The sequence below is a fragment of the Anoplolepis gracilipes genome, chromosome 2, assembly GCF_047496725.1.
Source record: "Anoplolepis gracilipes chromosome 2, ASM4749672v1, whole genome shotgun sequence".
NCBI lineage: Eukaryota > Metazoa > Arthropoda > Insecta > Hymenoptera > Formicidae > Anoplolepis > Anoplolepis gracilipes.
In genome coordinates, this window is record NC_132971.1 from 1,979,492 (window position 1) to 1,994,273 (window position 14,782).

At 38.5% G+C, this 14,782-nt stretch overlaps 1 protein-coding gene across 2 annotated transcripts in view; it reads right to left on the reverse strand.

Moving 5' to 3' along the window:
* Positions 1 to 1,235: 1,235 nt before the first annotated feature.
* The window catches only part of Thw (chitin-binding domain protein thawb), a 42,255-nt gene continuing 28,708 nt past the window's right edge, over positions 1,236 to 14,782 (reverse strand). Inside the window, exons 3-8 of one of the 2 annotated variants that reach the window (XM_072911415.1) lie at positions 13,125 to 13,165; positions 10,493 to 10,646; positions 10,349 to 10,396; positions 9,010 to 9,125; positions 4,328 to 8,675; positions 1,236 to 3,522 (exon numbers count right to left, since the gene is read on the reverse strand). In XM_072911415.1, coding sequence (XP_072767516.1) covers positions 3,239 to 3,522; positions 4,328 to 8,675; positions 9,010 to 9,125; positions 10,349 to 10,396; positions 10,493 to 10,646; positions 13,125 to 13,165 — 4,991 coding nt within the window. In that variant the 3' untranslated portion in view covers positions 1,236 to 3,238. The remainder of the gene's footprint in view (positions 3,523 to 4,327; positions 8,676 to 9,009; positions 9,126 to 10,348; positions 10,397 to 10,492; positions 10,647 to 13,124; positions 13,166 to 14,782) is intronic. The other variant, XM_072911416.1, reaches the window with a different exon arrangement.

A 14,782-nucleotide genomic window follows, 5' to 3' on the forward strand; every position in this document is an offset into this window, starting at 1 on the left:
ATTATCTATTATCCGTATACCTTTAAATAAAGAAAGTTACGTGAGATAATGTATCGTAAAAATGTATAGTACGAATTACCACATTTTTCTTTTTCAATTATCTTGATCTCGCCAATTTATTTTTGGAAGCTTCGCCATCTGTTATTTCTGGAGACAGACTGGGACGATTGAGAATTATGTGAAAAAGTACTGTTCTTGTAGGATAGTTTTATAACATTCGAGAAAAAAAAAACTTGAATCCTACTTGCAATGATCTGACTACAGTAAACGTACCTCTTTGGAAATATTAATCAGCCATTTGCGATGACCTCCGATCCGGGATCCCGCAAGATATTATTTCTTCCGCTTGAAATGATACGAACTCTCTCAGGCGTTTTATGGTGCGTTACGGAAATCTCTTCGCGATTCTTTTACGATTTCTGTGGGTCTCTCGATATTGCGGTTAAATTATTTTTTTTAATTCAATTTCTAAGTATCTTCTATTACCTACCTCGATTCCAAACATTTCCCGTCCGAAGTCGGAAATTTGCGAGATTTCAGCTAGTAAACGCGTATCTGTACTACGTATATGTATACAAATCACCGGATGTAAGAGAATATGTATGACAAGGAAAACAAAGAGAAAGATCCCTGCTGTTCTTTCGATGTTTGTGCAATCGTCGACGATCTGTTTCTTCCCGCAAAAACTTTAATGGCGCTCATTAGTCTGCTTGAGTTATTAATATTGCCATGCTGATCATGCACATCTTTGCAACGGTCTATTTAAAGCGCAAATGATTTCCTAAAGGATTTAAGTATTTCCGTTAAAATATTGTAGTGCAGACATTAATGATGTTTTTCTTACCGCAAGCAGCGAGCTTTAATTTGTGACACGTACCTTTCACCAAAAATATCAAAATTTTTGAAATAATAAAGGATATTGTAAAAAAATTATTAAAATAAGTTGTTAAAATATTCAGTTACATTTTCGTAAATCAATTAAATCTCAATTAAAAGTCTAGTAAAAAATTCTTAAAATCTACATTTTCAAAGTAAATCTAATATTTAATAATAGATAAAATTAGAATCAAACGACATGTTTAATATATTTAACGCAATAAATGTAACGTGTATATTTTTTTAAAAACGATGTTGGTAATGACCTATAGCGCAATTTCATTCTAGAATAAAGAGTATAAATAAAGAGATATAAAAGAATTAATAAAATTATTATAAGGAACATTTGACAGGTAAAACACGGGTAAACAAAACCCTGTATATTTATTCACATACTGTACAAAGGTATATTACATAAAGTCGATACGGCTACAAGTCGCTCTAAAAGTCGCGGTACTTAAATAATGACCTAGAAACCCCGTTTGGACGTTTCGGGATCGCGATGAAAGAAAGCATCTCGCGATCTCGAAATGCCCAAACGAAAGAGAACGTTACCAACACCGTAATTTCAAGAAAGATACAAGTAGCTTACTGTTAGCCGGGACATTAGGAATCGCAATAAGCGCGAAGATATTGTTGAATAAATAATTTCGCGAATCCGTCACGTTGGATGTTGGGCGGATCCTTTTCGAGGAGTCTTTTCGTAATACTGAACGTAACAACAGTTCGACGGCAGCATGCGATGATGGAGGGTTCGTACGACACAACTCGCACAAATATCAATTTAATCCCGCTGGCAATTAATACGCTGTCTGGGAATTGGCGTGGATTTCGAAAGAGGGCCTGGAAAGTGACCTGGAAAGATACGCGGGGAAAGAGCGAAATTATGTCACGTATAGAGTCAAACCGGTACGAATAACCATAAGCGTACAGTATAATTCACCACGTGCCATCACACATTCCGCCAATTTCGCATCCTATTCAACAAAGAGTAGCAATTTGACGATGTACTTGGCAATATTATGAGAAGAGCGAAGTGGATGAGTCATACAAATCCCTTTATGCCGGTATGCACACTTACTGTTTTACACGAGTATAGTCGGGTTTCGAATATAATAACCACTGTTTATGTCTCTCTCTCTCTCTCTCTCTCTCTCTCTCTCTCTCTCTCTCTTTCGTGTTCTATATAAGTATTTATTCCAAATATGACAAGATCGAACAGATTTAAACGAAAGGAATTATATAAATTTCCATCAAATTGTTTATCAACAAAATAAAATTAATTTTTCTAAATAGTATTTTAAACAAATGTAGACAAACAATTGTTAACAAATGATTTTTTGACGATTATGCAATGTAATTAGGCAAGCTTATAAAATTATTATAAGAAAAAAATTTAAGGATATCTTGTTGTTGTATTATTACATGCTAAAAATAAGTAAAACATATTAAAATACTTTGCTAAGCGATTAAAATTATTCGATAACGAGAGAGTTAAATCGAATACTCATACACGGTATCATTCACGCAAAAAGTCGTGAACAGGAAGGACGAAGAGTATGGCAGGCATTTTTTGCAAGTAACAGTTACCGATGTTTCAAGGCGATCGATGTTTTATTCTTAATAAAAGGGACGGCGAGAGCAAATACATAATCTTAACTTTGTCGGACTTTGCCGGTTAATTATTATATCGCGATTTTATCGATCGATGATCGATCGGGACTCCGCATATTAACCGACACGAATTACGCTCGATCGCGGGTACCAAGCAACCGTCACAGATTACATTTTGAAGAAACCGGTCGTTACACAATCTACTTAATATCCGCGAGCGCAAGTGTCAATCTCGGCCCCTAGTTAAATCGAACTTCGCTGTCGTAGCGACATATTATCGATCCGAGATTAAAGAAACCGAATCTTTAGTTTAAATTTAATTTTCCAATTTCCGAAAGTCAAATATAATAAGTGTGTAAAAATAATTTATAATAAAATGAGAATTTCTCTTTTCTCAGGAATAGTAAAGTCAATAATAATAATAATAATAACCACACATTTTTAATCCTTGAATGGTATTCGATCACAAGTACGATGTCATCGTGTTTTCCGAGGAAACATTCGTACATCAGATTTTTGTTTATCATATCGATTCTCATGGGCCGAGATCAAAACCGATTCACACCGGGTTCGAGCTCTATGAACCCTCCTCGAATTTAGGCTAGACGAAATAACGCGATGACAGCAACGATCTACTCTGAGAGACGTATCGACAGATGGATCGTCTTCTAATACTCCAGCGAGAGCTTCATCTCGCGAGTCTTCTGACGCACGCGTAGTTCCGATCGGTCGTCGATTATGCGGCTCCTCAGCCCCATTTGGCAGCTATCGTGTAGAGCGACCTGAGGAGCTCGAGAGCTCGGTTGTCGGACGCGATGGTCTCGTCCTCCGCTAAGAAATTATTTGCGTCCGCCTGGACAGCATCGTCCGATCTTCTGGCAAAACTGTGAATACTCTCCGTAGTCGTGCGGAACTTCCGTCCCGTCTTACTGCGGAACGTGGTGATGGCTGGTGCGGGCGACGTTGATCTCACGGACAACGTACGTGGAGCCTTCGCCGTCGTGGAATTTGTTAAAATGATTCGTGTCTTTCCTGTAAACAGAACGTAAATAGAATCTATGTTATATATACCAGATAAGAATATAAACTGATATTGTAAAAATGTAATAGATAAGCGCAATTTTTTAAATTAAATTACTTAATACAATAATATCTCTCAAGTAAAAAGTTTTATTGAAATAATAATAAAGAAGTAATTATATATGTAAATATCAAAATGAAAGAAAACAGTAGACTCTTTGTAATTTGATAATGGGTTTTGCATAATCCTTTTATTAAAATTATTTACAAAATCTTGTTTTGTAAGTGAAGTTTTATGAAACACAATAATAAAAGAATTAAATAAAATAAAAAATTATAGAAAAATAAAAATCAGAAAAAAGGACAATAAACTCTTTGTATCTCAATACTTTGATATTAATTTTTATTTTTTTCAAAAGAGAATCATACTCTATTATATATATTATAACCTTATTATTCTTACAAAAATTATTATTTTGTATTAAAGTTAACAAAAAAACGTTTATTATGCCGAGAACTTTATTCATCCATAAATAAAGATAAGTAAAAATAAGAAGTAAAAATTGTATAATTATATTTGTTTTACAAAAGTTTTATGCAAAATTAATGACCGATAGTATTTATAGTAAATAATAAATGTATATTTACAGGTATATTTTCTTATGTGTTATTATATTCTTAATATTCAGTATTTATATACAAATAAACATTCGCGTCGTTTAATAATAAAAAATGTTGAAACATCGAGAATTAAAATTAATATTTTAGTAAAACATTCTAAACAATCATAAATAAAAGTAACATCATAAGAACATACCATTAGTAAGATTGAGTCTATTGATACCAGCGATGATCTCTCGCGATTCTTCGGAACTAAACTCGTTAACTGGCAATCTTAGAAGAGCGTCCAGCAGTTGTTCCTTCTCCTGCTCCGTCGTCTTGTTCCTAGGCCCATTGCAGTGGCTTATCAGCAACAGCACCAGCTGCCTTACCGTCTCGTTACTATCGGCCTGCTTCATCACTCGCATTAGCATGTTGGAACTCGTTTCGTTCAGCTTGCCAAACATCTCCTGCGCCTTGATCACCTCGTTCTCGGTGGCATTCAACGTATTCGCCGCGAACGGCAGCAAGGTGGACGCCAGATTGTCCCGGGAAACGGCATTAGTCGACGTCACCGAGGACGTTATCGTGGTCGTAATGCTGGATCGCGTGGTGATAAGCGGCGTCGGCGTCGCCGTGTTCTCCGCGGTAAAAGTTGTCGGTAGCAGAGTGAACGTTACCGGCGAATCGTTGCCGTTGGTCGCCCACTGCCAGGGACTCGGCGTGCTGGTGGTAGTCCGCTCTTCCGTCCTTCCGTCGAGATCTACGTCGGTGAATCTCGTGGTCGTAGCTGCCACCGTACGTTCTGATTCTTCATCGATGGTGTTGTCAGTAGTAGGAGATCTAGCGACGTCCACACTCGACTGTAAACCGTGATTGATATGCTGAGGATCTACAAACACTGTCGTCTCCCATAGCTGGGTGACCATGGGCGAGGCGGTCCAGTGATCGTTGTTCAGTGTATTGGGATGTCTAGTGGATGACGTGCTGCTTGGTTTACCTGAGGTAGCACGAACAACGGTAGAAGTGTACGGACTGACGTCGCTGATGGTCGCGGTGATCGGATCCAATGTGCCAACGTTATCTCGGATCGTCGTTGCTGCCGTTGTCGATGGGTTTCCCACGGATTTACGAGTACCTTCCGCACGATTGCCCTCTATACGATTGTAGCTGTTTCTATACTTTGCATACGAGCTGCGAGCCGTGACGAGAGACTCGGGGCCTGTCTTGCGATTCTCGGGTGACGCCGTTGTCGAATCATAATACCGTATTCTGAAAGGTTGAACGGTAGTGCTGGCTGTATCGTAGGAAGGTTTGCTCCTCGACAAAGGTGTCGTCGAACGTATTTGATTCGGCACAATACTATTTGACACCTCGAAACTCTTCACATTACCAAACCGTTGATAATGAGGCGGCGTCAGGTCTTGGACAGGTTTATCGCCGGCGGAACCTTTACCCCAGCTGGACAAGGTCGTGCCTACGGGTTGGAAAGACGCCAACGTCGATGATGCCATATAATTACTTATAGGCGTAGCGCCTTTCGGTTTAACATTCTTGCCATACGGCTGGAATATTCTCGCTGTATTATTGCGAGAGTTGCCAATCTTATCTCGATTTCCATCTTCATCCAATGGGAAATAATTATCGTAGAGCGGCGACAAATCAGTCGAATCTCTCGTGTCACTGTCATAATTGTGAATGTCGCCTGTGGTGGTGGTGAAAGCGCGATTTACTTCGAAGGCAAACGTATTGCCACCCTGCGTTGACGATTCGACATAATCGTCCGAGTCATGCGATGAAGTGCCAGGAGGTAACAACGTTGTACTTGGATAGTAAATCGGTCTGCGCGTCTCACCCGTAGAATAATACTCGTCATACGTCGTTGTGTAAGCCAAATACGATTTATCAGTAGTTGTAGGCGGTTGTAAAGTGGTAGGAAATACGGTAGACGGTTTACGTCTTCTAGAGGCGTCCGTGTCATCGGAAAAGTCCAGAACTTCATCCTTCTCTTTTGTCACCGATGAATACTCCTCCGCCGTGGTTGGATACAATGTCGTTGTCTCGTATTGACCGCTGTCGGTCGTCGTCGGCGAAGGTTGCGTGGGTCTAATCTCCGTGAGCACTTTCTTGAAAGTCTCCGGGTCTTGCAAGTATGCTGATAAAGCGTGAGTAAATACTTGGGCTAGTTCGCGCAATTTAGTATTGTTCGACCTCTTCGCGCCGTTCAATGGGCCTTCGCTCTGCTCGATTTCAAGATCATCGTCGTCTTCAATCTCGCTGGCGACGTTATCGATTTCCGCCGCAAATTCGGCTATCGTAGCGTTCCCTTCAAGCGCGTTGTTCAGATTGAACAGCTCAGCGTATGATGAGATTGTGTGCTGTGTCAGGATATTGATGGGTAATTCGACGGACACATTGTGCGAATGGTCGTCTTCTTTGCCCTCAACCCCCTGCTCGATGCTCGCAGTGGACTCAGCAGTCTCATTCAAGTCGAGATTATCACTAGCTGTAGCAAAGTACAAGGCTAACGAGTGCAAGGTAGACGTGCCGGGTGCAAAGGGCGCACTCCGATCGGATCCGCTTTTCTTGTCCATCTCACTCAGACCATTTGCATTGTTCTCCAGACCCTGAAGAGAATGCAACATGCTAAGGGCGTGTTCCCGTTCGGCGTACGGCCTAGCTTCTAAGGTCGTTGGTCGCTTGCTGCTCGCCTCAGGCAGATAAGTCGCTCTATCTTTAGGCCTGTTCGTTACCGGGGACGAAGACTTCATTTTAGGTAAAAGATTACTCGCTGTTATACGATAATTGGTCAAGGTAGAGCTGTAAGTTGGCGCGGTAGCCAATGGCTTTGGTGTTGGAGTCGTCGTCATCGTCGAATAAACATAATTCTTGGTGAACGGTACATAAGGCCCTAAGGTAGATAGTACTTTTCCTTGTTTGTAAGTAAAACTCGTGTCATAAGGACTCAAGGTCTTGCTAGTAGATCCATTCAGCTGATAAGCGTTCGTGCTTTTCCACGGCTTCTCGGTCGAGCTGATCGAATTTTGCCGGAAGCTCTGCGAGGATACGCGCCAGGGATCTCTCGTTGTACCTTTAGTTTCGATATTCGCTATATTGTTCTCGTTTTGATAATTAGAACGAGTCGCGGCATCGCGATGTTCATCCTGGCTGATGGACGTGACGTTATGTCGATAGCTTTCTGTATTTAAGTATGGACGTGTCGTCGGGAAGGAGGCTGTGTCGCGATCGGTATCTCTCTGACTAGTCACTTTGTACTGCTGATTTTGATAATTTATAAGTGACGGCACCCTTCCTATCGCGGCAGGTGTCTGCAGATCGTTATGCGTAACGTAGGGCTCCGTAGTCGAATACTCATCTATGGATGACGACGTGACGGTGTAGACGGTAGTTTCCGGAGTATCGTCTTGCTCGTAGTAGGAAGTACTGTAAAAGGACGTCTCGGTGGTGGGCGTGTATTGCAAAGTCGTTTCGTAAGGTGGCAACGTCGTCGTCCTGGGCTTATAAATAGGAGCGAACGTAGGTCCCGGGAATGAAGGAGCATTCGTTTTCGGCGTGAAGGATATTGTTTCCGCCTCCTGGTTTCGCGTTGTCAAGGTGGTCGTCTCCTGATCGCGATAATCGGCCGTAGTGGAATGATCGTGATAATCATACGAATGATAATAGAATTGTCGATTATTCTCGGATCTGCCCGAGTTGAAGCGATTTCCTCGATTCGATACAAATGCGGCGCTTTCCGCAAACTGTTGATATTCCTTCGGAGGCGGCGTAGTCGTGGTTCGGAAGGTCGTCGTTTCCATATAAACTGGCGTAGACTTCTGCGACTGACTGGAGCCGAACAGATTATTTCGCGTCGAGGGTCGCGACTTCGTACCTCTAAATCCCGGCTTGTCATTGTTGTTGAGCGGTGTATTCTGATCCGATCGATAATCTTGCGCGTTACTCTGGTAATTCTGCCTACCCTGGAATTTATTCCCCTGCTCGTGATTGAATTTATTGTCTCCTTGCGTGTCCAGTTGATTTCTCTGCCTGTTGCTGGTCTGATGATTCGAGCCACCGTCGTGATATTGTCGTTGTTTCGGCTGTTGATTGAAATTCTCGGACGTTTGGCTCGTTTTCTCGTTAGTTTGTAACGCGTTTGCGCTGTTCTCCTGGAAATAACGACCGGAATCTCGATTGTTGTTCGACCTAAAGTGTTGAGCGGATTTGAATTCCTGCTTCGCTGGAATTTGATTTTGATTGACAGCGGACTGGCCATACGGATTCGTTCTGCCGTTCTGCCTGCCGTCGTAATCGACGTTCTGGTTGTCATAGTAATCCGCGTTATCTTGCTGTTCCGCACGGTGATACTCAGATTTCATCTTCCTCGCGTCTGCACGTTTCTTCTCCTCCTCGGCCAATTGCTCGGCGCTCTGTTCGTATAATTCCGTAGACTTGCTGCAGTCCACTTTGAACCACCAGTCACATATAAGCTGCGACTGTTGAAAGATGGTACCATTGGGACACAAAAACGAGATTTTCCGTCCATTATCGCAGATATGGAATACCTGAAATTATACTCAGCATTGGTATCATGTCTCTCATTAATCAAGAAATCGAAAATAAGATAAATAATATTATTAAACTTGGATCAATTTTTATAAACTATTATCACTTCAAAATATTTCAATGTGTAGCAAAGAAAATTTCTAAAACAGAAAAAGAGAAATTTCCATTCTCTTTTTACAATTTTTTATTGCTTTTATGCCTTATATATCGTTTTTCTATGAATAATTTTTCATTTACAATTATTCAAGCTTTATAATATGTAATTGCGCGTATCTCTCTCTACGAGACTTTTGACTGAACTATTTATCCGAGCAAGCTATCAATATCACTTACTTGGCAATTTGTCTCTAAATCCGCGTAATATCCCCCTCTTAGACCGCGACAGCTGAATGAAGTAGCTGGAATCGACGTGAGAGCTGGGTAATCCACCCCGGGCTGTCCTGTCACGTCTGAGTACAGAGTGGAGTGTTATTAAATTTTATAGCGTTTAGTGTTATATCAACGCGCACGGTCTTTCCATCCCACGTTTTCGCGAACGTGCTTCTAAAGTATGAATATTGCGATATAATCGTTTGAGCCTCTACGAGCTCGTGTCATCGATTTTTCCGCAAAATTCCACCGCGAAATGAGAACTTTGAAGCTCTAACAATATAAATTGCGTTTAAAACCCGCATCATGGCACTTCATATAAAGGATGATAAATGAGCGATAGATTGCCTGTCATGTAGCGTCGTGCGTGTAAATATTTTGGAAATTTAATTTATCGGGCGTAACAGTGCGATTACATCACTCGGTTTTAGAGAAACAACAGCTCTCGAGTAGAATAGCCGCACCAAGTCGTAGAAAGTCTGTCACTTTAGGAAAGTCACGAAGCATCCTAAGCACAATCATCGTAAAACGAAAAATTGCACTTCGTGGGAAAGCAGGAACGCAGTCCGATCGTCCCGAGATATTCGCACGCACTCAATGACTTTCGCTTACACGACCTTACGTAATATCTGACGCTTCGGTGAGATGGATGGAAGCACCACGCAGACATCTGCTCTCGTTTCCCTTTTACGTGACGATCGAAACGATGTCGTGATACGGAATGTTTTAAATTTAACCGTACAAGCTTTCGATAAATTTACAATCATAAATATTTGCGCAGATACATCCCTTGCAGAAACGCATGAGGCATTTACATGACTGTACATTATGTTTACATGCAGGAAACAAATATACAACATGTATGCAAATGTATACATGGGTAAAGATAACACGCGAAGCACTGCAGAATAAAAAAAAATAGAATAAACAAATATTAATTTTATACCTGGATAGAAGATATGAGCAAAGGTGATATTTATTCATAACTTTTTATCCATATTTATGATCTAATCATTCATTCGTTCAGTCATTTACAATTTTAACCAAAAATTTCCAATTAGGAAGCAATTAATAAGCGCGAAATAGAGTAGACGCACTATTTATTATATACTTTCAAGTCGTCTAAAATTATTTTAAAGAGTAACTTTGTTATTTAACCAACTTCTATGAAAGAGTTTAAAGGCATAGTTGAATAATTTATTTTACAAAAATGACGATAGAAAAGAAAAATCTCATGCCAAAGCACATAGATGCATCAAAAAGATGAAGCATACAGAGAAAAGCAAGCTCAAGATAATAATACCCGCTCCTTTGAGCCACTCCTTGAGAAGGTCCTCGTTACCGAAGAAGACTGGCAATGGAAGAAAAAGCGAGTCGCTTTAGTCAGGTCGGAAAAGAAAATATTAGCGATGTAGTCTCGAGGTTAGTAGGATAGCTCTGAGAGAACCTTGGTAAACTTGGTACTCGCCGTTCTTCTCGGGTGCTAGCCTTTTCACGATTTTCTTCAGCGCTTCGACGTCTTCCTCGGATGCCTCGAGACTCGACAGGTCCAATTCCGTGAGGAACTCTGGTAGTCTCGCATGCTCGACATCTCGCGATGCCTGCAACGCAATACACTCTTAGAACTACTTTCAGAAAACCACTCGAATTTCATACATTGAATTTCTCGAAAAGTACTTTCAACTCGAATTGTAACTCTCCATTGTATTATATCTCTATTTTAATTCTCGCGTTTTTTTTTTTTTTTTTTTTTTTTTAATATTAATATAATATGTTGAAAATTACAAATAAAGCTAATAAATGATATTTTTTGTTTCAGCTCATCATTAATATTATCGTTATTATTATACATCTGTCTAATTTTTATATCATATTACGATTTTTTATCAAAGTTAATATTTTTGTGTTAAAATTACTTTGAAAAGAAAGTTTTGTAAAATCTTGCGTGGTAGGAATGTCAATGTGTCAGTTGTCAATGTCCCAGAGTTCGCAATATTTTTCGGTTGATGTAACCATACGCGATTCGAACGAAAAACGAAAAATGGAGCCAGGATTTAGTTTGTCAGCTATATTATAGAAGTTGTATGCGAGAAATATTTCAGTAAAAAAAAAAAAAAAAAAAAAAAAATTTCTCAGATCCTCGCGATATTCAGATATACGGATATTTATATCGCTCGTATACGTGAAGTGTTAATAATTAGAGAAAGCAATTTATGCATTCGCACGCTCGAACGAGTCCGACGAGTGCATTAAGCGCTATCGATTTTGCATGGGCGAAACTATACGACGCACGAAAACGCGACGAACGAGAGAACGCGGGCATTATATCCCACGCGATGAAATTCGATACTGCAACTCGTATATCCCACGGGATGCCAAAAGTTTGATTAAATTTCGCAACACACAGGCCGGCACCGCCGTCCCCTATACGCGTTACGCGCTTCGCGTAAATCACGGTTAACCGGTAAACGAGCGTCGTATCGATCCCATTCTATTGACCATTGTCGCATTTATTAGCCAAGTGGACGTTAAGGGCGACTTCAAAGCAACAAACGTGGCAGTGAGGAACGTAGCAGTGTAATTTCACCCGAGGTCGATTTTTTGCAGAACGGGGGAATTGTGTCGCGCGTCTCTCTGTAATTAAATCCGACGCTCTTTGAGCGTAATTTAAAATCCGCGTTACACCCCTGAATGCGAAAGAAGCATACGTTCGGGCGCGCATATTCGCCTACGTGCTTTCTCCCTTCCGAATCGATCGCTCGCGAATCGTAAATCGTGGCAATAACCGTCGCGTACACCGCCCGCATGGAATTCCGCGAAAGTTAAATTGCATTACTTGAAATAAGGGCCGCAGGGACTTTAATTACTTAGCCGCCTAATTAACTCCGGCGTCCAAAGAGCCGGCTGATTGGAACCACTCGGTCTTCAGATTAACACCGCTTGAATATTTACGAGAACATCGCGTTCAGTCGCTTTTACTACTTCTTTATAGAATTAAGAGAAAATCTACGATAAATATTCCAACGCGTGTTTTTAAACTATCGATTAAACTCGCGTCGCGGGGCCGGTGAATTCACGAAAGTCGATAGCGAGAAGGATAATTCGTGAATATAAAGACTTCATCGTCTGTTCATGCGCCAGTTTTACGAGTTGTACGAAAGTCAGAAATTTAATATTAAACTTGGAATATCGTATATTGTACTGAAATTATTACTGTGTAAATTAAATGACATTTTCATGAAATTGAGGGGATAGAGATGGAAAGTTACACAAAATCCCCGAGATTATACAATTAATCTGAGATTTAGCTAAAGTTTCAATTACAGCGAGAAAAAATAATTTATCATAAATAGAAACAAGAAAGATTATGTAATTATTAAATTATATATATATATATATATATATATATATATATAAATCAATTAATGTAATGATAGAATTAATAAACAGATTCAAGCCTAGACTACTAATGTGAAAATAATTTCATATTTTAAAAGATGTGACGAGAAAAATAGTAAAAAAATAGAACCTCAGCCAGGATTATTTTTCCCAACGTTAGAATATTTGACGTCTTTTGAATAAGAATAGCATTCTGCAATCTAATTTAAAGTTAAAAGTGTAATCCGTATACAGATATTATATATAATATATTTAATGGAATCTACGTAGTTTATTTTTATAAAATTAAAAAATTTTGTATTCATGAGATAAATTTACATTTTTGTCACACACACATATATTGCATATGACTAATTGGGTTTTCAATGACAAGGATACATAAAAATAATCTCTATTCATTCATGATTATTTGAATATATAAAAATTGATATAAGATTATTAACATTTTTGTATTCAGAGATATAACGTCAAAATATAAAAAATTTTGCCAATTAAAATTATATCTATTGCAGTTCTTATTTAAGAAAGACGTATTCAACTGCTTTAAATAAAATTATGTATACAATGATAAAAGAATAGATAAGTATACGAGACGAAAATAAACAGTCGAGGAATATATAAGTACCATTTTTATTCCGTGTATCTTGTATAATTTCGAGAAAGAAAAAATACACACTTACCCTTGCCTCGCAGTGGCCAGGTGTGTAAGTAGCAGCGATACCTGAAAGTTAGAAGCGGGAATTAGAGTTGGGATTAAACCATCATGCGTTTCGCCCTGTGCGAAATTAGGTCAGCCAATTGCGGTCGTCTATAATCCGAATGTTCTATACACAAGTTGTTCTATAGAAACCATAACGTATATAGCTGCTGTATCCGTACTACAACCTTATGAAAATAGTGGGCGACAGTAATGTCCAGGCCATTTTCATCGTTGAATAAAAAAGCTTTATCGACGACAAGGTATACTGGAAGGATCGATACGCCCGTATAAATCCCACGAGTATTATAATAGGGATTGTATATGTCGCGATGTCTCTCTTTTCTTTATTCAGCACAGATAAACGTAGATCAAGATTATAGCCATCGATATACAGGTATACATATATCGAAAACAAGAAATAGCGAGAGAGAGAGAGAGAGAGAGAGAGAGAAAGATATCGAACTTGTATTTTGATTCATCAGCAATTCTATTCTACGTCTGGACCAGCACGTTTTACACTATCGGTCAAAAATATTGCATCACTTGTAGAAACGGAGACGTTGTTACTTTATTGAACAAATCATATAAATATTACCAAATTATTGTTTATTATTATTATTTTATTTAGTCGACTAAACACATAGTTTCTTTTTACAAGATAAAGCAAAATACAACATTTGATTATTTATTTGCGTTTTTGTATTTGTTGAGATAATGAAATATTTTTCACCAGTACTGTACATATTCAACAGCGAAAAAGTTGAAATGGTTTTTTTTTTTTTTTTTTTAAAAACATTTTGAATATGCATATCGGAAATAACGATATATGTATAGAGATGCACAAACATATACAAAATATCGAAGGTTTCATAACATAGGGGCGTAAGTCCGACATCGCAACTTTACAGAAATAGAAAAAAAAGGTTGAAAATTTACATTTGATACATAGAAATATTAAATATGTTTATATTTATTTTATATTTATTTGATACATAGAAATATTAAATATTTTTATATTTATTTCTATAATTATTAAGTCATTTAGTACGCAACTTTGTTATAAGATACAAGATGTATAAGAGTTTTCATACACTTTAATATCGCATTTTTCTTAAACTGGGACTACACTCCTCTATGTAATACGAAACCCATATATTATGTGTGTGGATATAACGATAGGATACTCCAAAATGAAAAAATAACTCCAAGAAGTGGAGGAAACACGAAATGTTTCGAAAAATGCTCGTTCCTTTTATACTTCAATATTTTAATATTTTAGATAAAAATCTAGATACAATAACTGCAGATAGAAAATATTTGATCATCTAAAATCTAAAACATCTTCGCTACACAAAGAATTTTTAAAAAACCGCTTGAGAAATAAATATAGATATAATTATAACATTTATTTCTTCAAAATTCGCAATATATTTTAAAATGACTTTACTCAACGGAATCTCCTAAATCGAGTTATTGTTAGAAGAATATGTACTGCTGAAAATTGAGGAAATATTGTGATATTCAATTAAACTGTCACAACGGAAAAAGTCGTAAAAGGATTTGTTGTAATCGAGAGAAAGCGCGTGATACCCGTGACACGTTATATAAACAGAACGTAAAAGCTTGGGTGGAGTTCAG